The sequence below is a fragment of the Mustela putorius genome, unplaced genomic scaffold (genome assembly GCF_011764305.1).
Source record: "Mustela putorius furo isolate JIRA1106 unplaced genomic scaffold, ASM1176430v1.1 tig00000592_pilon_pilon_pilon, whole genome shotgun sequence".
In the NCBI taxonomy this organism is placed as follows: Eukaryota; Metazoa; Chordata; class Mammalia; order Carnivora; family Mustelidae; genus Mustela; species Mustela putorius.
This window is the reverse complement of record NW_025421426.1, coordinates 9,617,808-9,642,671: the sequence shown is the minus strand read 5'-3', so window position 1 is coordinate 9,642,671 and position 24,864 is coordinate 9,617,808. Positions and strand designations below refer to the sequence as shown.

At 40.9% G+C, this 24,864-nt stretch overlaps 1 protein-coding gene across 4 annotated transcripts in view; it reads left to right on the top strand.

The window, feature by feature from the left end:
* Nucleotides 1-24,864, top strand: part of STK4 (serine/threonine kinase 4) — a 92,705-nt gene that overhangs the window by 21,943 nt on the left and 45,898 nt on the right. For 3 of the 4 annotated variants that reach the window (XM_004746372.3, XM_013053270.2, XM_045082163.1), the window contains 4 exons: nucleotides 2,142-2,309; nucleotides 3,851-3,988; nucleotides 6,444-6,572; nucleotides 7,740-7,926. In XM_004746372.3, coding sequence (XP_004746429.1) covers nucleotides 2,142-2,309; nucleotides 3,851-3,988; nucleotides 6,444-6,572; nucleotides 7,740-7,926 — 622 coding nt within the window. Of the gene's footprint in view, nucleotides 1-2,141; nucleotides 2,310-3,850; nucleotides 3,989-6,443; nucleotides 6,573-7,739; nucleotides 7,927-13,794; nucleotides 13,797-15,089; nucleotides 15,129-24,864 lie in introns of those variants that run through there. The other variant, XM_045082164.1, reaches the window with a different exon arrangement.

Sequence of the window (24,864 nt, the reverse complement as noted above, 5' to 3'; positions counted from 1 at the left end):
GTATTTAAATTTTCAACCTATTTGAACTTCCTTTGGTAGAAATGTAAGTTAGGAAATTAAGTATAGAATTTTGCAAATGACCAGCCAGATGCCCAGCACTTTTTTGTCTTTTGCTTATAATTTGGAATGACATTTTAATCATATCTTCAAGCTGTGTGTGTGTGTGGGTGGGTGGGTGGGTGTATGCACACATATAAATACACATACAATGCCATTGTCTTTTTCTGGATTTAATATTTTCCCACGTTATGCTCCTGCACCAATATAACTTTGTCATACAGATCAAGGTAGGTTAGTATCTACTCATTATTCTCAGTTTTCAAAAAATTTCTAGATACATAAATACTCCTTTCTAAATAATGAGTATTTTAAGGCTATAATTCTTGAAAACATCTTTTGAGTAGCCCCATTTGAAAACTGCAAATTTAAGTTTCGGAGCAAAGGAAATGACTAAGCGGTAAGTTAGTTCCTGTGCTAGTTTTTACATAGGACCAACTAAGTAAGATCGATTTAAAAATATTACCTATCATTTGCTTCTGACTGGCCTAGCCTAACTGAAGCCACAGGCATTTCAGAAGGAACAGGAGTGATGGCAAGTCCTGTTGCATATTTAGTTCTGTTTAAAATCCTCTTTCCAAAATACAAGAGCTCTAGAAAGGTTCTCTTTCACTAAGGCCATACTGTTCTGGGGAAGTAGGCAAATAACTATTTGCCTATGTGAGCTAGATTCATACATTTTTCTCTAAGACCCAAACTAAGACTTTCTCTATGTATACATGCTATTTTATAGAATATATTCTATAATGAAAAGAAAAATTATGTGTGTACATAGATGTACACAAATATGATTTTTCTTTTTCAAATTTTTGGATAGCACATTTACTATATATTCATGTAACTCATCAGAGTGTTATAGGAGTATATGGGATGGAAAGTGAAAGTCCTTCGTGATTCCATCTTCTAGATACAACCGTTGTTAATAGTTCGGTGGGTATGGAGATTTTTCTTTTGCTATCCATGTAACAACAATACTTGTTTTTATTGGTTGCTCTTTTGTCATATATACATAATATATATGACAATATAATTATCTATAACTTTGCAACCTGATTTTCTCTTTATAATATGCCTTGTACATTTTTCCATGCCAGGAAAATGAATCTATCTCTTTTTTAAAAAAAATATATGGTGGATGGGGCACTTGGGTGTTTCAGTTGGTCTGATTCCTGATTTCAGGTCAGGTCATGAGATCAGGGCTGTGGGATCAAGCCCCACATCAGGTCGCATGCTTAGCACCGAGTCTGCTTGAGATTCTCTCTCTCCCTCTATCTCCTCCTGCCCCTCCCCCCACTTGCATGTACCCTCTCTTGAAAATAAATCTTTAAAAAAAAAATTTGAGAGAGAGCACATGTGTGAGTAGGGGTCGAGGAGATGGGGGGACAAAGGGAGAGGGAGAGAAACAGACTCTCTGCCTAGCGGGGAGCCGGACTTGGGGCTTGATCCCCAGAGCCTGAGATCATGACCTGAGCCAAAAATCAAGAGCTGGATGCTCAGCTGACTAAGCCACCCAGGCAGCCCTAAATAAATCATTAAAAAAAAAAAATACAGTGGATATTTATTGTATTTAATTTACCCCTTTACATGGTCATTTGAGTTGTTTCCTTTTTGTTTTTCCGTCTCTACTACAGATGTTTCTCCAATACCTTTGCATGTATATTTGGGCACCTGCACATAAGATACATTTCTAGAAAAAGATTTGGATCAAAGGATATGCACATTTAAAGTTTATAAATATTGCCAAATTGCCCACAAAAATTGTACCAATTTATACTCTAGTAACGTTATTCCAGTGCCTGACTTTCTGTGCTGTTGTTAGCACTCGTTATTATTAACCTTTTAAGTTTTTGTCAACCTCATTTTAGTGTTTGTTATTTTTTGCAGGTTTTTTAATGTGTGTGTTTTAAGAATTGAGAGTCTTTTACGTTTTTAGGTCATTTGAATTTCTTTTGTGACCTGCTCAGTTGTGCATTGACTGTGGTCTTTATATGTATTCCCAAGTATAAGATGCTTCTTATTGTTGGAAAAGTCTCTTTTCACTAGTTTTAATGCTTAGTGTTGATCTTTACTTTTCTCTGTTTTAGGATACCATGGCCAAAAGAAACACAGTGATAGGAACACCATTTTGGATGGCTCCAGAAGTGATTCAGGAAATTGGATACAACTGTGTAGCGGATATCTGGTCATTGGGAATAACTGCCATAGAAATGGCTGAGGGAAAGCCGCCGTATGCCGATATCCATCCAATGAGGGTAAGGAAACCAGTAGAGTGGTTAGCTCCTGGTGGTCATTAGAAAGCTGGTGACTTACTTGATTTAGGTACCAAACAGCAAATGAATTAATTGTATATGATCGGTAAGTGTCAGTCTAGACTCCTAGTTGTCGTCACTGTTCAATTCAAGTGTGATCTACCACCTCCATGTCAGGGGTTGTGTGTTGCTAGCCATCTGACAGGACACAGGGCACAGAAATGCTTGGTTTGGCTTGTGCAATCTATATATTTTTAATAATTTAGGTGCTCACATTTTAACATAACATTAACTGGAGCTGGGCAGTGGTCCCCTCCTTTATACAGGGCACTGGCTTTCCATTTTATCAGTCTCCAAGATTCCCCAATCACCAAGTATCCCTTGTCACTTATCACAGTGTTTTCTGTACTGTTTTTCTCATGCCAGTGTTAAGAGGAAAGCAAACTATTTTCTTGAACTCATGTCACTAACACCCAGCCCGATTTGTTTGTTATCTTTTTCCTGCCTTGCCCTCAGAGGTATTTACATGGGTAGGTTCTGCTTCCTAGATTCTCTAGACTCTCCTCGTCTGGAGGCTTTGTACTTTGCAGCCTCCATGGATTTCCAGAATAGTGAGGGCCCATCGGTCCAGTCTCCACTGAAGCTATCACTGTGACACCCTAAGGGGCTTGTAAACTGTACCCACCCCAGACCTCTCATCACAGCATTGTTAAAAAGCCTCGGCCCTTCCTTCCTCGGTGTCTGCATAGTCCTCCATACCTCCCAGCCCAGCTCCTCCGCTTTTATTAATTAGTTCTTCCATTAAAAGGCTTAACACTTTTTTAAAAAGTATTTATGTGCTCAAAGATAAGTCCCTTCTTTTTGGGGGGCAGAAATGGGGAAGGGTGTGGGAGGATTTATTAGTAGATTTAAAGAATATAGTTTAAGCTGCTTATTGCAGAGCTTTTTTTTTTTTTTTTTTTAATTTACCTCTTCTTTTATTGGACAGTAAATGATAGTTTTAATTTTTTGAAATAGAAGAATTTAACTGCATTGTGGTGTTCTGGTTTTTGTTTTTGTTTTTTTCAAATACATTAAATTGCCTCCGCCTGGACGTTAATGAATCTGTTGTGATTTGAGGGACTTTCCTGTTTATGATCTCCTCCCATTCACTGCTCACATCTAGTGGTGATGGTGACTCTTATGGGGAGGGAAGTTTGACCACTGTGGGGCTGAGATGATCTTCAGGCTGTCAGTGCTCTCGGGTCTTGCCTTTTCACTTTGAAGGCAGTGTACTGTGGTTAGCAAAAACCAAAATAAACTTGCTAGATACTGTGAGGTTGAGGGAACAAAAATACATATGAAAGAAGGAGAAAGAGAACTCTAACAACTTCTCTAATTGTCATACTTTCTACTGTGAGATACTTAAGACTTTTGTTGGCATTTGGGTGGGCTGATCAGTGGATAAGAGGAAAATAATTTTTTTAAACTTCAAAGGTATCTCTTGTGTGTTCATTGGTGCATCACTTTTATTTTACCCTCCCCACAAATTTCTTTTTAACTAGGCGATCTTCATGATTCCCACCAACCCTCCCCCCACGTTTCGAAAGCCAGAACTGTGGTCTGATAATTTCATGGATTTTGTGAAGCAGTGTCTTGTAAAGAGCCCTGAGCAGAGAGCCACGGCCACTCAACTCCTACAGGTATGAATCTTCCCAGGATGCTGCCTGTTTCATTCACATACTGGCCAAAACATGCTGGCAACCCACCTGTAGGGAGATGGTAAAGAAGTAGAAGACATTTTCTGCCTCTAGGGAGCTTTGACTCTGAGTAGAAAAGAATATTAAATCACTGAACAAGACGATAATGCAAGAAAATGGAGGGCTCTGTGGGATCAGAGATTGGGAACTGACATTTAGTGAGCACCTGCTGTGTGCTGGGTGCCATTTAGTCATCACAGACACCCTGGGAGGGATGGCTATTACTGCAGTTTTATAGGGGAAAAAAATGGAAGCTTAGAAAGGTTAACTCATTTAGAGTCAATCAGCTGAGAAACAGCAGAGCAAAGACTAGAACCTAGGTCTTCTTGGTTCCAAAGCAGGAGCGCCCACAACTCTATCCAGTTCTGATGAGGAATTGAGATTAGTGGTAGGTGCTCTTGTAGTGCATAATGGGAGGAGGCCGCTTTGGGCAGGTGGTACTGGGACCGCTGTCCTGGAGCAGGGAACCTCGGTGCGTGGGCCCGGAAGGATGGGAGGGGTATGTAGGCGGTCTGCTCAGTGGCTAGGAGGTTGGATTCAGGAGTCATACTGCCCAGGTTTGAATCCTGGCCTCCTGTTTATCAACTTTGTGACTTTGGGCAAATAACACAACCTCTCTGTTGTTTTAGTTTTCTTATCTATAATTAGAGACCAAGTACCTTCATATGTCGTGAAGTTTAAGTGATATAATAGTGTAACCTTACATAATGTTTCACACATACTAAAAGTAGTATGTCGTGGATTTGACAAGCATCTGTGGTTGTTACTGGGCTAGGCCAATGGTTTTCAGCCATGTCAGACCCAGTGCCCCCCTTTTTAACTAGTATGTATATTTGTAATACTCTCACTGCTGTTCTGGATTGAAATTCTTAGACAATAAGATCTGTTTATGGCCATAATTTAAAAAGAGTATAATGTGTATGACATAATGAAGGCATAAAGATTTATAATAAAGTGTGTGTCAGTATAGAGAGAGGGGCTCTAGCTTGACTCAACTTGCAGACATAATGAGGTAGCTATATACCTCTACGTAGAACCATAAATGAGTTTAGAGTTAAAAACAGTAAGAACAGAAACCATTCCATTCAAGCAGTATAGGACAGCAAGTGGATGGACACTGGCATAGAAGTGATGTTAAATAATAACAGACCAGGCTTATTTGTATGTGATAAGAGGAGGGAAATGATCTTACAGATTTTCCAGGAGAGAACAAGGAAATACGATATTCTTGCAAATGAGCCTGGGTTGGTCTTATTTCTAAGTGTATTGACAGAGTCCTTTCCTGCCGGGAGGGGTTACTGATGAAGTTTTATGGAAAATAAATCTCTTTTGCAATCCCACCATGTGCTGGGGCATACTTCTAATCTCCTGAGTACCTACAGAGACCTTAGAGACCATATTTCCTCTGGTGGGTGCTGGGGAATAGAGAACAGGTTGCAAAGAGAAACACTGGGGGGAAAATGTCAGAATCAGTTGGGAAGACCGCAAAAGAAATTCCAGACGTAACTTCCCAACTGTGTGAATTTCTTATTGTACTACCAACACAAATAACAAAAATGTACAGTAGTATTAATATTAAAAAATTCAAGCATTTTTTGTATTCATTTACATTCCATTATTTTTATTATTTATATATTTATTATTTATTTCATCATTCCACACTATCCCTGTTTTTCTAGTGTCTTTGCTGATTGATATTTGGGTCTACATCTCTTATATATTTGTGACCAGTTTTAGTATTTCTGCGGTAACTACAATTTTGCACTAAAACCCTTTTTATTTACCTAAATTTGTAGTTGGCAATGCTAGGTAGCACATTGTATAGGAAGAATAAGCAGGGTGAGTAAATTTTTCGGTGTTATTTAAACAATATCTTTATGACATTTAAGCCTTACCCTCTAAAAATCATCTCTTAGATTACTGGACTTTTTGCTTATCTATTGAAAAAAATATGTACTGAAGCATATCTATACTCTGCGAATTTGAAAGATGCACAGAATGTGCCACAGTTCACTGTCATGTGGGACCGTTCCACACCTTGAAGGCTTGCTGCTGTCTCTGGCTCCCCTGACATGCCCTCAATGCCACTACCAGCTCCCAGCATGTTTAGCAAACTTCCTCTAGGGGGCGATACCACCCTGTTGAGAATCTCTAGATTTGGCAGTGAGAAACAGAGGAGACTTTGGCAGCCAGGCTGAAAAAGATGGGCAAAGCCCGAATGTGCGTCTGGTCAGAGTTATAAAGTGAGTGTGGCACATGGCGCTCACCCAAAACAGAAAGAGAAAGAAGAGATTTGTGGACTGAGCAGATGGTATCCAGTCCCTCCAGTGCGCCAGGCGCTGGGTGGGCACTGGTGCCCTCGATACCATCTCCAGTGTCGTCGTCTTTCTCATTGAAGCACCCGTTCGTCAAGAGCGCCAAGGGGGTGTCGATCCTGCGGGACCTAATTAACGAGGCCATGGATGTGAAGCTGAAACGCCAGGAAGCCCAGCAGCGGGAGGTGGACCAGGACGACGACGAGAACTCCGTGAGTGGCAGGCCCCGCTGTGGGCCTCGGGCATTCGTGCGTGTTATTTCCTGATTGCCGGCTCAGGGGAGATGAGTGGGGGTAACAGGTCGGCCTGGGGCTGGGGATGCTCCTTGCATGATTACGGCCTGCCCGGGACACTGCTAAGGGCTTGCTGAGGCCGTGCTCATTCTCACAGTGCTTCCTAAGACACTTCCAAATTTTACTCTCTGGCCCCTTATCATTTCTTCCATTTACCTTTTTTTTTTCTCATTTTTTTTTAAATTTGGAAAAGCAAATGTTCAGGTCTGAAACTTGGTTTTTCATGCCCTTTGGGGGAATCAAGGATCAGTACTAAAATGTACATTTTATACCTGCAGACTCCCTCATAAGCCTGAGATTCCAAGGGTGTGCACCTCTATGTTGTAAAACTATTTTTTTTAAAAAGATTTTATTTATTTATTTGACAGACAGAGATCACAAGTAGACAGAGAGAGAGAGAGGAGGAGGAGGCAGGCTTCCCACTGAGCAGAGAGCCCAATGTGGGGCTCGATCCCAGGACCCTGAGACCATGACCTGAGCCGAAGGCAGAGGCTTTAACCCACTGAACCACCCAGGCGCCCCGTTGTAAAACTATTTAAAAAAAAAACAAACCCAGGGGTGCCTGGGTGGCTCAAATGGTTGAGCTTCTACCTTCGGCTCGGGTCGTGATCCCGGAGTTCTGGGATCGAGTTCCGCATCGGGCTCCCTGCTTGGCGGGGAGACTGCTTCTCCCTCTCCCTCTCCTGCTCCCCCTGCTTGTGTCTTCTATCAAATTAATGGGTAAAATCTTTAAAAAAAAAATGGCTGTACTCACAGGGGCTACACTCATGACCCTGAGATCAAGAGCCGTGGGCTCCTCTGACTGAGCCAGCCAGGCACCCCTCTGTTGTGAAACTCTTATGAAGGAGAGAGGAAGGGGAGAGGGAGAGGGTCCTCCCTCCCGGGTTAGATATGCCACTCTTGCCTGGCTGACTTTATGATCTTCTTTGGTTAAGTAAGAGTGCTCTCACTTCTCAGAGGTATGGGTCTAGCACCCCAGTTGGCATCAAATCCTGAAATGCTTGCACTGAGATCAATAATAGTAATTCCAAGGACCCAGGCCTTTCAATCCAGTCGGGCCTGACTTGAAGTTTTGCCCTCTCACAGGAGGAGGATGAGATGGACTCCGGCACGATGGTTCGAGCAGCAGGTGATGAGATGGGTACTGTCCGGGTAGCCAGCGCCACGAGTGACGGAGCCAGCACTATGATCGAGCATGGGGACACATTGCCGTCGCAGCTGGGCACCATGGTGATCAACGCAGAGGATGAGGAAGAGGAAGGGACCATGAAAAGTAAGGCTCTGCTTAAATGTACTCTCTCCTCAGACAACCCCTGCGCATTGCAGAGAAAACAGGCTCTTGTGGTCCACACGGGCTCAGGCTGGAGTCATTTTCTGGTTGTGCAGGGTGAGGGCAGGGCGGAGTGCAGGAGAGGAGAGTTGGCCTGAGACAGCAGAGGCAGGAAGGCATCAGCAGCGAGGAAGGACCTTCTTTGGAACCCGAACGGCCCCCTCTCGTTGAACGTTGTGCTTTTCTCCTCCTTCGCTCCGCGGAGGCAAGCCCGTCTATTGTTCTGATGCATAATTCAAAGTGTGTTGAGACTCTGAACTATTTACTGTAGATGTCTTCAGTCCATTTTCTGTTTTCTGATAGTCAGTAGTTAGGATGACTGTCCAGCTTTGAAAGTCCAGTCGCATCCCTTCTGGTTGAATCTCTGCTGCACTTCTTAGCCTGCTCATCCTTTTTGGCCTGTGGCCGCGGCCCGACACTAGGGCTTGGCTCCCATCTCCGGCTGCTGTCATCTCCTCTGATCTTCTCTGGTTCCCCGTTCCTTACTCTGCATCACAGACCAACTCACAGAGGAAAGGAATTTGGAATACAAATGGAAATAATTGAGTTCTGGACGCACATTTGAGCCTGAGCCTTTCATAGCCTTAAATCTTTATGATCTTTTCATTATCTTTCCTCCCTGACTTTTTAAAGTTTAAAGGTCCTTCCTTTAAACCAGGGAGCAGCAACCTGTGGTTCACAGGCCAAATCCAGCCCGCCACCTGGTTTTGGCAGTAAACTTTTATCAGAACATAGCCGTGTCCATTCATTTACATATTGTCTGTGACTGCTTTTGTGCCACCGAAGCAGAGTGAGTGCTTGTGACAGAGACCGTGTGGCCCGCAAAGCCTGAAATGTTTGTTCTCTGGTTCTTTACAGAAAAAGTTCTCTAACCCCTGCTCTAGACTCCCTGCTTTGGGATGAACTCATTTATGAATTTTTCTTCAGTGCTGTCTCCCAGGGACTTTGCCAGGTGCTGAAGAAACAGTCCTTTCCCCAAAGGAACTCATTGTCTTCGTGTAGTGGGCAGACCATTGATTAATTACACTTTAGCGTGTTAAACAAGTTTTAAAATAGAGGTAATCTAGGCGCTTGTCAAAGCAGAGTGGAAAAGTATTCAGTCTGCATTGGGGATTACTGAAGAATTCTGGAGGAAAAGCGGGAGGGTTGGCAGTGAGTAGGGCAGGAGGAGGTGTTCCAGCAGAGGAAGCGGTGTACCCACAGTCGCAGCGGGCGAGAGGAGGGTGGACCAGTGCAAGGGGCCTGCGGCTGCTTTCTTGTGACCTGAGTGAGCAGATCTAGGCTCTGGGCCCCAGGCAGCACCCTCTGCTTTTCACCTTTCAGGTCTGTGTATTTATAATCAGCCCTTTGTTTATGAAGAGAAAGGGTTTTCTTTTTTTCCTTTTTCTCTTGAGGGGCCAGGGCTCATCATCTGTGTTTGGATTCTGGTCAGAAGGATACAGGTGGTGGGAGAGTAGTAGTAGTGGTGATGGATGTGTAAATTGGTATAACTTTTCTGGAATGTGGTATGCATCAAGAGTTTAAAAGGTTCAGACCTTGGACCCGGTACATTCCACTTCTAGGAATCGGGTCCAAGAAAATAATCAAAGATTGAGACAAATTATATTCAAGAATTTTTCCAAACATGTTACTTATAATTGTAAAAAAAGAAAAATCTGGATTAATTTAAATGTTTAGTAGCAGATGGTTGGTCAAATAAATTTATGGTACATCCTTAAGTGGGACTCTTATACCATACAGAAATAATAAAAATCCTGTTTTGGGGGGAAATTATTTTTTTTAAAGATTTTATTTATTTATTTGACAGAGATCACAAGCAGGTAGAGAGGCAGGCAGAGAGAGAGGAGGAAGCAGGCTCCCCGCTGAGCAGAGACCCCCCCTCCCCCCCAATTCGGGGCTCAATCCCAGGACCCTGAGATCATGACCTGAGCTGAAGGCAGAGACTTTAACCCACTGAGCTACCCAGGTGCCCCCTGGGGGGAAGTATTTAGTGAGTTAGGGAAGTACTTATGATATATTGTTAAGTGAGGAAAGAAAGAAGCAAAATTATAGCAGTTTTATAAAAATTTTATAAAAGTTAGAAGATAAATTACACATAATGTATACATAGAAAAAAGACTGAAAGAAAACCCCGAAAGGTTGGAGGTAAACAAATCAGTAATTAAAAGTAGTTATCGGTAGTAGGATTATATATATTTTATTTTATATTTTACTATTTATTTATTTTTTAAAATTTTATTTATTTATTTGACAGAGAGAGAGAGCACACGTAGGCAGAGGGAGTGAGAGAAGCAGGCTCCCTACCGAGCAGGGAGCCCGATGCGGGGCTCAATCCCAGGCCCCTGGGATCATGACCTGAGCCGAAGGCAACTGGTTAACTGACTGAGTCACCCAGATGCCCTTTATTTTATTTTTTAGATTTTATTTATTAACTTCACAGAGAGAGGGGGCATGGGCATGAGGCAACCTTAAAAAAATGGATATTTATAAGAGTTTATAAAAGCATTGTCATCCTGCTAGTCCCTTTAAATTCTTACCTCGTTCAGAGTTCTTGGATATGTTTCATTCCCTACTCTCCAGATCGAAGCACTCTAGAAATGTGTTGTCTGTTACATAAATAATCAAGTGAATGCTATTTACTAAATTTAGTGTTTTTTGTTTTGTTTTTAAGTAGCCAGTGTGCTTTGTTAGGAAGGTTTTGCAGTAAGGAGATGTGCTGACCTCTAGTCTTTTCATTGACTCTGAGTGCTTTATCTTCTACTTGTTTTAAGGGCTTTAATCATACAGATGATTTTAATCACTGTGTAGTGTAGCGAGGCAGGTTTATTAACATCTGTTGTGCATGCGCATGTTATGGAAAATCTGCCCTTTTTTTAATTTAAAGAATTAATTTTGTTCCAAATGTAATTTTCCAAATGTATTTAAAGTGCTAATTCATTCAGTGGGTTGTTTGTTCAATTTCTGAGCTTGGGTAGTTTCGCGTGTCTAATGAGAAACATGCATCTTTTATTACAGTCATGATGGAAAACCATTTAAAAACCTCAGCAATCACAGCTGAATGACATTAAATAAACTCAGGTCACCAGTCATCTGCTACACGTCTGGTAATTCTGGTTTTGGGCCACAGGTTTGACAGATTTGCCACTTATTTTGAGATCTCAACCACTTACTATTTTAGATATTATTTAAACTTTTTCATCATGAGAAATTAAAATGTGCATAATTGCACACAATAATACCATGACTGACCCCAGTGGACCTATCATCCAGTTTCAAACCTGATTAACTCACTGCCCGTCATACCTCAGGCTCCCCCAAAGAAAATAAACTCAATTAATTTAAAGCAAATCTCAGAGATCATACCATTTCTTCAGAATTAGTTTTAAACATTTAAAGACTGTCTGACCAAGGTTGGCTCAGAGGCTAGCTCTCTGTGTTGTTTTGGAGAAGTCACTTTCCTTGTACAGGCCTCCGTGCTTTAGTCAGTAAAATTAAAGAATTATTAAATTTATGTACTTTCCTTTTCTCTTAGAGCGCAAATAGTCCACACATCTATAAGGATTGTATAACTCATGACTAATATAGAACTGAAGTTCCTAGAAGTTGAAATTTGTGAAAATAAATAGGCTTTCATCTAGTGTCTTCTTTGACCTGTGAAATGTTTAATTCTCGAAAATTGTAACTATTACCCTTGATAAACTCAACAAAAAAGACCTACCCCTATAGCTGTTTGCATTAGTTTCAGAGAACCTCATTTTCCTTTCTAGTTTTAAAGAAACAGTAACAAGAAAATTGGAAGGCTCACATACATAATTTGTGTAAGACATCTAGGTCAGACACTTTTCTGAAATTTTTGGTACACTTTTTGACAACTGACTATATTTTACAGATCTTTGTAAAAACTTATTCCTTGTCTTTGAAAAGTTAATTTAATTTGCTCCTATTCTCATTTACTATATTAAAAATTATTATACCAACATTATTACAGCAGTATGAATCGACTGTTAGAGTAGTTTACCCTTTCACTCCAATAAAGAATGCCTGTTTTTGACTGTGCACCTATATGATTCCTATGCGGTAATAATTTGCCTAGATACTCTATTTTCTGATTATTTTCCGCTCAGTAAGTGTATGCATTTTCCAAGGTGCTGCAAAACCCTTTTTTTATATTTATCACACTTAACAAGGTTTTTAAATCATTTATCTGTTGCTAGACATTTTGGTTGTTCATAATTTTTCACCAGGGGGATCTTCTTACATAAATGTTGCTTTTCCTGACAAAGTTTTCAGAAGTATTTGAGTAGTTTCATGTGTAATTGCGTCACATTGTGACGCTGCTGTATTGCCCTCCGAAGTTTGTACCACTTTACATTCTGTCAGGAGAATAGCTATCAGAGGACTTGGTTTCTCCCTTTATATCCACTTCTTCTTTTGATTTCCCATGTTTTAAGTCTCTGTGCCACTTTCTGGGTGTTTTCTCTGGATTTATTTCTAATTCTATCGTTCCTTTTTTAGCCTCATCAAATCAACAGTTTGACCCAGACATAGAGTTTATTTCATAGAAAAATTTTTTGCTTCCTAGAATGTTTTTGTTTTTCTTTAATATTTTATTTATTTATTTGAGAAAGAGAGAGAACAAGCCCAAGCAGGGGAGGGGCAGAGGGAGAAGCAGGCTCCCTGCTGAGCAGTGAGCCCAATGTCGGGGCTTGACCCCAGAACCCTGGAATCATGACCTAAGCCAAAGGCAGATGCTTAGCTGACTGAGCGACCCAGGGTGCCCTGCTTCCTAGAAGTTTTAATTAGTTATTTTTATTTTTAAATTTTTTTTAATTTTTTATTTTTTTAAAGATTTTATTTACTTTTTTGACACACAGAGAGAGATCACAAGTAGGTAGAGAGGCAGGCAGAGAGAGAGGGGGAAGCAGATTCCCCGCTGAGCAGAGAGCCCAATTCGGGGCTCGATCCCAGGACCCCAGGACCCTAGGACCCTGAGATCATGACCCGAGCCGAAGGCAGAGGCCTCAACCACTAAGCTACCCAGGCGCCCCATATTTTTTAATTTTTTTAAAGGATTTTATTCATTTATTTGACAGACAGAGATCACAAAAAGGTAGAGAAGCAGGCAGAGAGAGAGGAGGAAGCAGGCTCCCCGCTGAGCAGAGACCCCCCCCCCCATGCGGGGATCGATCCCAGGACCCCGGGATCATGACCTGAGCCGAAGGCAGAGGCTTTAACCCACTGAGCCACCCAGGTGCCCCTAATTAGTTATTTTTACATCTGGTTTTCTTTTGTAGTGTTCTAGTCTTATGTTACAAATGTTATTCCTTTATCTCTTTGAATATTATTTTAAGTTTATTTTTTAAATTAATATTTTTTGAGAGAGAGAGAGAACAGAGAACGGGGGTGAGGATGGGGGGCAGAGGGAAAGATAAGAGAGAATCCCAAGCAGGCTCAGTGCTCAGCTCAGCAAGCCCTTTTAACTACCCCCGCCCCCCAACCACCACGTGGGGCTTGATCCACAACCTCAGGATCATGACCCGAGCTGGAACGAAGAGATGGACACTTAACTGACTAAGCCACCCGGGTGCTCATAAGGTATTTTTTAGATCAGTCTATTATCTTGAGTTTCTTGGGTCTAATTTCTACTGTTTATTGTGTCTGCTATTTCTCATGCTGTTAGATTTCTTCTTATACTTTGTGATTTTTGTTTGTGGGCTTATCTTCATTGGGAAGTATCTTCTTCGGAGGTCTCTTATGTTCCTTGAGTTGCTTGGGTGTCCCTTTGGGGCCCTAAGGGGTCTTTCATTCCAGGAGTCTTAGATTATTTCTCATTTCTGTAGTGTGCTTGTGGTACAGCGAAGGGAATTACATTTCTAGAAGTTGACTCTTCCACCCCTCACACAGGCAGAAGCCATTCCTAAGCCATGTCCTTGAGCTTGTGAGTGGTTTGTCCTGGCTTCTTTCTTTGTGCTAGGAATTGAGTTCTAGCTTCCTTTTTATAGACGTGTGTTGGCTCCTGTCTTTATCCCGGTTCCTGTTCCCACATCAGGCTTAAAACTAGTCTCTTTGGTTTGGTTTTCCCAGAGGGCCATTCACTTCAGTGCTTTGGGTTCCTCTGTTGCTTTTGCCATTCGTAGAGTTTCCTGTTCTCGTTTTGAGCACTACAATGTTTCTGTTTTGTTAAGCCTTGAATTTTCGAGTGCAGGGGGCCTCTAGTGCTTCCGCCCATTCAGTCATCTTGGACTGTCTATAGTGAGGCTAGGTCTCTACTTTCTCCACCGGGGAAGACTTGATAGAGAGATTGTTATTTGCTCGTGGTCACATGGCAAGTAAGTGCCAGTGCTGGTAATCTGAAATCTAGAGTCTGTGCTCCTTTCCTTCTGCTGAACTTCTAGTTTGTTTGGAAGCCCACTCTTAAATGAGTGGTCATTAGAGCTAATACAAAGCTCATCAAAATTCATGATTCAGACGGGGCCTGGCTTCTGAGGAGATTCCAGAGGTAATCTTTTTCTTTTTCCTAGAACCAATTATGTATTATATATAAACTCTTTGTCTATTCTACTCAGGAAGATAAGCATTATAACTGTTAATAGCCATTAATGATTAAGCCCTTAATATGTATCAGGCATTGTGCTTAATCCTTTGCAGCGTTTCCCGTATTAATCATTAGTATCATGCTGTGGGGTAAATATAGCCACCTCCCATTTTATAGCAGCAGAAATGAAATTGCGAAGAGATTAAGTAACTTGCTCGTGATCACACAGTGAGTAACAGAAGAGCGGCGGCTTCAAGCCAGATAATGTTTGATTTCAAAGCTTATTATGTTATATTTCCACTTTGGCAGAGCCTTTTTATTAAGTGGTTGAGGCTCATGTTACAGATTATATGTTGGTGAGCTCCAGCCTGCAGGAATGTACCTCTGCTTTGCTGGTTGTGTGAATAACTGGCCACTCTACAAGTTTCCCCAGCAGTTCTAGTAGCGAAGGACAGGTGGTTCTCCAAGGGAGCCTGCCTGTGATGGTAGGCTTAACAGTGGATTCTGTGTCAGGGAGCAAGCTGTGGTTGTGTATATCTGAATCTCCAAGAAAGAATCCATTTGCAGCTAGAGGGGTGAGACCCGGCCGTCTTAACAAGAGACCTCGGGAACTTCTAAGAACCGTGGAACTCGGTCTGCGTGCAGTACTTTGAAAACTTGTGTCTGGATAAAATATCAGTTTGGGGATTTGGGAAGATGTCTTCTATTTGTGTACTTAAGTGTGGGGTTTTTTGTTTTTGTTTTTGTTTTTGGTAAGAGCTATACAGGAACTTTGCCCCAAAGATCTGAAGACAAGAACTTTGCTCCAAAGATCTGAACTCACAGGAGAGGTTGTAGGTCAGTGTAAGGATTGTTGTTCTTTCTCTGGACCAGCAGAGGGAGCTCTGTAACAGGTCATGGTTAGAATGGTGTGTTCCCCTTGTCCCCCACCCCCTGCCCCCACCTACGTTCACAAATCCCCTTTCTGTAGTAGGCTTTATTCTCCCTCAAGACTGTCGTTTATTTATTTTAAAATCTATTTTAAGTAAGTGCAGCAACACTAGGACAGTGTCTTTATTTTATTTAGGTAGGAAATTGGATACCTCATACTTGGCGAAGTTCAAATAAAACTGAAGTCTGCCAAAACGTCTCAAAATAGTTTAAACTTTTCCTCTCTCTTCCCGGATTTCTTAGTAGACCTTCACCAAACTGACACTTTCTTTCTGCACCACAGTGCCGTGGATGTAGTTTTGCACTCATCATCAGCTAAAATGGCTAACCAAGGAATTAAATAAAAATTTTAAATAAAACTTAAAATTCTGGTACAGAGCTGACTTGGGGAACGTTACTTGTGTATCAAAGTATATTAATAATGGCAACTTATAGTTTTGTTGCCTCTTTAGTTTTCACCTAATCTGTTCCATATTGACTCTACAGAAGTCAATCTTACTACTTTCTTTTGATCCTTATATATTTTTCTTTCTTACCAAGACCTCCAGTACAGTGTTGAATAGTAGAGGTGGCAGTGGGCATTCTAGTTTAAAAGGGTTGAATCCGTGGCATCAGTCTTTCCGTCTTCCAGGGACACCTGGGTCAGTTAGTTGGTTAAGCATCTGTCTTCAGCTTTGGTCATGATCCCAGGGTCCTGGGATCCAGTCCCATATTGGGCTCCTTGCTCAGTGGGGAGCCTGCTTCTCCCTCTCCCTCTGTCCCTCCCCCAGCCTGCGCATGCACATGCACATGTGCACATGCTCTCTCTTTGTCAAAATAAATAAATAAAATCTTAAAAAAAGAAACTTTCATCTTCCAGTGTCCAAGTTCTGACTTAAGCCTTTTAAATTAGACTCCGTGAAAGGGAGTAAGTGGGTGATTTCTATTTAAAACTTGCACACCATTGAGAAATTTCCAATTCTTATTCTAGAGCAATGGCCAAATTAATCTCTTGGAAATAGAATATTAAAGCGAGTGGCATACTTATGTTAGGACAACTCAGGAGCGCAGTTTGGGCAAATTCCTGTGATAGTATTACGTGGTGAAAATACTGTGTATTTGTAGTTCTCCAGAAATTCCTAAGTCTCATGAAGGCCCCTATTGTAGCCATAAGTTTCCTCATGTCAAAACCAAAGCCCAGGCTCCTGTTGAAATGATTTTATTTCAACACCATCCATCAGATACTACTTTCAGTGCTGCAGAAGATGGAAATTCTTGACTCAAAGCCTATTTTCTTAACACCTGCAGTTGTTTGGAGGGGATCGTTAAAACGCTGTGTCCCTTGTGTGTTCTCGGTCTCATTCTCCCTGATGCCAGTGATAGCATTTTGCAAGGATGGTAAATAGGACATAAGTACTGCAGGTATTTTAACCCTTCTTTTACCACAGTAGCCTTAGTGTCCCAGTTTCTGATCTCCTCAGGATGTTTAAAACTGTCGCCAGAGAATATTAAGTGTCCGTGTGTGTCTTTGCCACTCACAGCAGTGTCTGAGAGTTTCACATGCATTGGTATAGTTACACATATCAAAGTTAAAACGTAAAACAGTTCATTTTGTTAGAAATGTATCTCTTAATAAGGGTAGGAGAAAGTAAAAGGGATCATGGGAAGAACATTGATTTTTGGAGTTAGAATCTTTGCTCTGAAACTTGCTCAGAATCTTGGGGCTCCTGGGTGGCTCAGTCATTAAGCGTCTGCCTTCGGCTCAAGTCATGATTCCAGGTTCTTGGGATTGAGCCCTGTATTGGGATCCCTGCTCAGTGGGAAGCCTGCTTCTCCCTTTGCCACTCCTCCTGCTTTTGTTCCCTCTCTCGCTGTGTCTTGCTCTATCTCTGCCAAATAAATAAATAAAATCTTAAAAAAAAAAAAAAAGAAAGAAACTTGCTCAGAATCTTATAAACAACTTTGTTCTGCTTTGGCATGTTACTTCCTTTTCTTTGAGCCTCAGTTTCCTTGCCTGAAAAAATGGGCCGTAAAAGTTCCTACTTTGTAGTGCTGTTAAGATGATATGAATTAACGTATATAAAATACTGAGCCTGTAAATGCTTGAAAATGGTAAGTAATATAAGTTCATGGGTATTTTAATGAATGGCAGTGGCTTTTTAATTGGGCCTACATGTTCCTTCAACCAAAGGTGCTTTTCTCATCCTAATTCGTTTTCTCTTGCTAGTTATGTTTTTATGTATTTTTATGTTTTCATACTTCATTCTAATTGTGTTTTGTAAGTGCTGCCTCTTTGCCTGTGCAACTTGCATGAGAGTGGTTGAACTGGTATGCCTGGGTGGCTCAGTTGGTTAAAGTGTCTGCCTTCAGCTTGGGGATGATCATGGGGCCCTGGGATCGAGGCCCACATCAGGCTACTTGCTCAGTGGGGAGCCTGCTTCTCCCTCTGCCCACCGCTCCCCCTGCTTGTACGAACCCCCTCTCTCCCTCTTTCTCTCTGGCAAATAAATAAATCAAATCTTAAAAAAAATAAAAGAAAAAGAAAATGGTCGAACTAAAGGACGGTTACCTGTCAGTTTCAGTAATGGTTTAGAAATGTGCCGCGATGAGAGCAAGTGAGTGGGTGTTTGTGTGTGTGCGTGTGTTTCACATTTCTTGGCAATAAGATATAGGTGTTTTGAGAATCTGTTAAGTAGCTCAAAATACAAGATGTCAGATTTTAAAGAAGGCTAGACTTTGGATCCACCTGAGCCTTCCTTTGTTAAGTTTCAAACTGTTATCTTAATACTGTGGCATTTCTTACTGCCTGGATTTTTTTCTCTCCCTGAAAGATAATCGCTGCAGTTCACCGTGCATTTATCAGCGGCTTTCTGCTGGGTGGGATTTACAGGAGAAGAGTGGGGTCTTGGCCCTTAGACTTTTCTCACAATTGCACAAATAGTTCAAGGTTATCTTGCCAGAGTGGAGACTAAATTCTAATTGTTTGTGCAGTTTTCCTAATTGTGTCCAGATGCTGGGGCTCAATTTTATCGTTGGAAACCATTAACATTCTTGATTCTTTTGGGATGAGCCAAAAAGCACAGACACGTGGTGCCTGAAAATTCATTCGAAACACCCTGCCAAACCACATATTAGGATATGAAAGTAGCAAATCTCAGTGTGACTTGGGCGAAGGGCTCAAGGCCTATATTTTTGGGAAGATAAGGTGCTACATTATAGTTAAATTGGTGAAAGGAGAGCCAAGAATAGCCGTGGGGGAACTGTATTTTCCAAGACAGAGAGCAGTAGCATGAAAGTAAAGAAGAACAAGGGGAAATGAGTCCTAAAAGATGTGCTTTGGCTCTTATGCCTAAGAGGCAGACAAATCAGTTGTGACTGGTTAAGGGAATATATTTCTCTGGTGCTCTAAGCTGTTCTGACCTGCCTGTTCTTGTTCAGCAAAGGAATGGAGATCCATTTTTTATTTTTAAAGATTTTATTTATTTATTTGACAGAGATCACAAGTAGGCAGAGAGGCAGGCAGAGAGAGAGAGGGGGGAAGCAGGCTCCCTGCTGAGCAGAGAGCCCGATGTGGGGCTCCATCCCAGGACCCTGGGATCATGACCTGAGCTGAAGACAGAGGCTTTAACCCACTGAGCCACCCAGGTGCCCCTGGAGATGCATTTTGTTCAACTTAAATGGCTCTACATAGAAAAAGATGATTCTCAAGTGTTTATCCTGTAAAAAGTAGCAAGTTGGAATCTGTATTTGTTAACAATAAATATGTAATGCCAAACAAAAAGTATTTATTAGGTAATCACTTGCGTCATTACTGTATAGTGTACAAAAACCAAATGAGGCATTTGCTGCTGACCAGGAGTTAGGTTTAAAGGGGTTTAAAATAGGTTAAAATAGGTTTAAAGGGGAAGATGATATTTGTCATTATCATGATCTAGTATTTATGGAGTGTCTGTTACACTGTAACTAGTCATTGTAATTCTTTATTTGTCTGGGATATTACTCTGGATGCTTTACAGAGTAGTATTTGATGATGATAACTTGGTTGGGAATATAGGATCTTTGTATATGGAGGTAATATAATTGTAGGCTAAATGCTGGGTAAGTGGTACAGACAAGTGTTAAAGGTTTTGTGAGAAGGAAAGCAAGGACCTAGATGTGCAGAAAGGCTAGGGGAGGTTTTAGCAGGTGCAAAGTCAGGAACATAAACATATATATTAAATACTCAGTTTGGCTGAAGTGGGTTTTGACCAGCTATGGAAGGACCTTGAATGCCACACTAAGTTTGAACTTGATTCTCTTGGTCATAGGGTAATATAAAGACATTTTTATCAGAAATGATAGAACAAAGTGGTTTTTTAGGAGAGTCAGTGGGATGATGTGGAGTTCGAAAAAGCCGGGAAAGAGAAGACCAATTAGGAAATGTTTGCAGTACATTTCCTAATTGGTCTTCCCTTTTTATTTTCACTTGTCAACCTTCTGTATCTTTTTAGATATTCTGCCTCTATTGCTCTAGTTAGTAACCCTTTGAAGTTTGGATTTAGATCACTTTGAATCCATACGTGGCAGCTCACCAGACTTAAAGACGTGAGCGCCACAGCCCAGAAGTCCTGTCGATTTACATAGAGGCAATTGTCAAAATTGGTTAACTGGAAGAGTTATTCTAGTTGGCCTCCAGGGAATCCTATAACTTACGATTCCAGCAGTTCTTAGTGGTTTCAAAGAACATTCAAAGGAATATTTATGACCAGACATAGAAACTTGGATAGTCACTTGTGTAATGAAATGAGTTACTATGCAGAAAGCACTTAGATGCCCAGTAACAAAAACAAAAACAAAAACCACACAAAAAACAAAGTCTAATAAAGGTTAGATTAAAAATCAAGACAGACAACCCTCTGATAAGGCACAAAATTCCAGGCCAGAAGGAGACATTTGAGGGATTACTCGAGTTTTTTCTTGCAGATGCTCATAGGTGAAACAGAAGAGAATGCAGGCTTTGCCTACTGTTCTAACTTCAAACAAAACTAAGGTAGAAAAGGGTTATTATTGTGGCCATTAAGGACAGAGTAGTGACCATTATGGTTTACTTAGTGACAGTCTTATAAAAATGAGTGTAAACATGAAAGGGCATGAAGTTGAACATCCAGCAGATGGTCACTCCAAAGGAAAAGACGGGCTTCAGTCTTTGGTCAAGCTCTTTCCCAGTTATGACTACCCTGGCATTGTGCCATAGCATATGTGAATCCAGAAACCAAAGTGGATTGTAGAGGAAAGGGGTCCTTCCTCTTTTTTAAAAAAATTGAATTACTGATCTATAACTCACATACCATGTAAAATTGACCCATTTAAAGTATACAGTTCACCCCTGGGGCTAATAATACATTATATGTTTATAAAAAAAAATTTTTTTTTAAAGTATACAATTCAGTGCATTTTAGTATGTTTACAGAGTTGTGGAACCATCACCGCAATCTGGTTTTTATAAATGTATTTTTAATTGAGATGTAATTCACAAAAAGGTGAGCTGTAATTCACCTGTCATAAAATTCACCATTTTAAAGTAATACAGTTCTGAGGAGTTTTAGTATATTAGCAAGGTTGTGTAGCCATAGCCACTGTCGAATTCCAGACATTTTCTTCACACTCCCAAGAAACCCACAGTCCTGGTAGTAGTCACTTCTTGTTACCCCCATGTCCCTCTCTCCAGGCGACCATTCATCTGCTTTCTGTCTCTGTGGATTTGCGTGTTTTCGAATCATACAGAATGTGGCCTTGGTGTTTGGCTTCTTCCACTTCATGTTTTCAAGGTTTGTCCATGTAGTGACTGAATAATTCCATTGTATGGATAATATCCTATTTTGCTGACACTCTAACTTTAGAGAATTCTGGTCACTACCAGAAGAAACTCCATATGCATTAGCAGTGACTTGCCATCTCCTGCTTTCTGTCCTAACCTGCTTTTTGTCTCTACAGATTTGCCTATTCTGAACATAGAATATACGGTGTTTTGTGACTGGCTCTTTGCACTTAGCATAATACTTTTAGGGTTCATCCGTGTTGTAGCCCATGTGACTGTGTGTGAGTACTTCATTCCTTTTCATCGTGGAATAATACTCCATTGTGTGTCTATACCGCATTTTATTTATCTATTCTTCAGCTGATGGACATTGGGTGGTTGGGTCCTTCTGTTTTTATATAGCATTTTTCAGAGAAAAGTGAATATGGAATACATTTGCTTATGACTTCACCCCCGATCTGTGAGCTTACACAGATTGTCCATTGAGCTTGCCTAATGCTGCTTGCAAAGAAAAATGGGTCATTCATAGTACAGGAATTCATGCATTTCCTGCGTTAGATAAAAGAATCAGAGCAAGAGATGGCTGTTTGGGAAGTTTGACTTTTCTGCTCAGTCCATTCTCCCCTGGGCTTCAGGTTTCTGGCATTATCTTTCAGCTGAACGTCTTCTTTTCCCGGGATACATCTGAAAAAATACCCCAGCTCACTTTGAAACAAAAAGCCCACCAGCCAGTCGAAGCCCCAGGGACAGTGTTGCCTTTAATCAGCTTGGACTGATTCTCTTAGGCTTTTCAGTACGGACAGGCTGTTGTCCAGCACACTTGATCATCTAGCTCAGCAGCGCTAAAAGAAAAGTTCAAAGATAAGGTTCCTGGGAAAATTCCGTCCCCCCACTCTTTCTACACTCAATTTAGTGGCAGTTCTGACATGTCAGGAGAGTTTTCATTTTGATTTTGGAGAATTTGCAGTATGAGATGCAGCTCCCAAGTCTTAAAATCTGATGATCAGCGTTCACGTCCTATCCTTGTTGGTAACTAGCTGCATAATCGTAGGCAGATTTCTCATCTGTAAGGTGGAAGTAATAATACATACCTCTAAAGATTTGAGGACTAAGTGAAATGGTACATTGTCTAATACTTGTGTGCCTAGTAAGGGCAGGTCCTCCTCCCTCCCTCCTTCATTTACATGGTGTTCATGAAGTTTGGATGGCAATATCACGCAAAAGTACCTCATCAAAAGCATGGAACTTAGAAAGTATTCAGTAAACCTTAGTTGACTTTGAACTCGCGTTCTCAAAGGCTAGAACTCCTTTTGTAGATACAGAGCCGTGTGTATGTGTATATGTATGTGTGAGGGACAGAGAGAGAGAGACAGCATCTCAGTTAGTTTTTACTGTGTAACAAACCATTTCAAACCTAGTGGTCTTTCTTTGCAGCACTGGTGCTCTAGTGAGGAACGCAGCTGCCTTCCCGGGCTTAGTGCCAGCTGCTGTGATGGCGGCCGGGGCTGGCTGACACATGAAGACCTAAGATAGTCTGTCGACTGAGGCCTCACGCCACATGGTATTTTGCCATCCAGCAGGCTCACTCACTTTTTTTTATGTGGTAGTAGGATGGGGAAGCACTTCTCAAGTCCCTGCTTACAAGGTTTTTGCTGTTTCAATGGCCAAAGTGTGTCACATGGCCAGACCCACAGTCCATGTGGGAGAGCAACAGGTGAGGATACTGGGCAGAAACGATCATGGTCATTTTTTGCAAACATCCTATCTAAGATATTCATTATTACAGTAATGCAGATATTGTTATTGAAAATTCTTTTCAGTCTATAAACTCAAGAGTGAGAACAGGTGCTATAACTCAATTACAGTGTTAGCGAGAAGATGTTGGTCACAGCAGGAGCTCTGACTGCTCCATATAAACTTAATCCGAGAAGCACTCTAACACGTAAAGAATATTGTGGTGCAGGCAGTTAATTTCTGGAATGACTAGATACAGGAATCACAAATACACCTTTTTTTTTTTAAGAATGCATGCTGATTCTTGCCAGTTGAGTTGGCTTCCCTTACTGGTTGATTCATTCATGTCTTCGGCTTTAGTGATAGAAAACATTTTTATGACCAGCATCTCTAGGTGATATCTTTATTACAATTTGGGCCAAGAAAAATGTGGTTACTTCTTCCATCTGTTTTAAGAAAGGCTTCCCTGCTCCTTCCCTCCCTCCAGAATAAGCCATTAACAACAACAACGAAACTCAGAATCAGAGACAGTCTTGTCACAAGTATTTTAAGTCCTAACTTTTTGGTTTGGTCATGTCTTTGGTTTATGCCCATACACATCTCAGTTGTGGCATATTTTATTTATTAATGGTTTTATTTACTTACCTGAGAGAGAGAGAGAATGTGTGAGCGAGAGGAGGAGCAGAGAAAGAGGGACAGGCAGACTCTGTGCTGAGCATGGAAGCCTAGCGTGGGGCTTGATATGGGACTTGAACCCAGGACCCTAAGATCATGACCTGAGCTGAAACTCAATTCAGATGCTTACGTGACTGAGCCACCCAGGTGCTCCTGGGCACATTTTAGATAGAGGTTATCAAGTGTCGTGATCTCTCTGGAGATAAGAACTGTTTTTCAGTGGTTATTGGTAACTGAGAATAAATATATTTTCATGAGCTACTTGCCAACTCCTAGAATAATGACATTTTCAGAGCTGCAAAGGGACATAAGAAGTAATGGTCCAGTGACCTCTTTTTGTAACTTGGAACCTGTGGTTTTCCCAGATCTTACAGTGAGACCAAAATCTAGATCTTTGAACCCCAGGATAGGGATTTTTTAGTGCTGTCTCCAAAATCAACTTTAGCTTTTTTGTAATCTGATACATGTGAGCTTAATTATTTGACTATAATTACATTTTGTGAATTTACATGTGAATTTTACTTCCAGCGCATGTCTGAATGTGCGATTAGATCAGAACTCTGTTATTGCAAAATCTTGTCTAGTTTTTAGAACTTTGGTCTCTAGTAAATATTGGGTATAATCAAGTCCCTGGTTATCAGTATCAAAAGGTGAAAGCAAAGATGTTTTAGATAGTTTTTATTTCTGACCCTTTAGTTGTTGAAAGTGACAAATAATAGTTGGTGATTTACCGTCAAAAATACTAGAAAGTTTCAACTGACCTGGGAAGGGCTGTCTTCATCAAATAAGAGAAAAAACTGAAATACAAAGAAAGCAAGTATTTTGTTTTCTCATTTAAGCAGTGATAGAAATTAGACAAGTGATTATACTCTGACTTAACAAACATTCCTTTGATTTTTATGATACGGTTTAGAATTAGACCACAGAAAGGTTATCTTTAATGTTTCATCCCTGATTTAGAGACCTGAATTTCTAAGATCCACCTGTATTGCAACTGAAAGGAGCAAATGAAGAATCATAGAAATATAGAGTAACAGTTATATAGTTTTTACTGTTGGATGCGCTGCTTTAAGAAAATAATGCCTTTGTGGGTTTTGTAACAATTCCACAGGAGAACATATTTTAAATTACCTGTTATTTGTATCCAGAGTTGCCATTTTTATTGATGAACTCAATTCAGTCATTTTTTTGCATATATAAAGATGAAGGGGTAAATAGATATGAAATGACA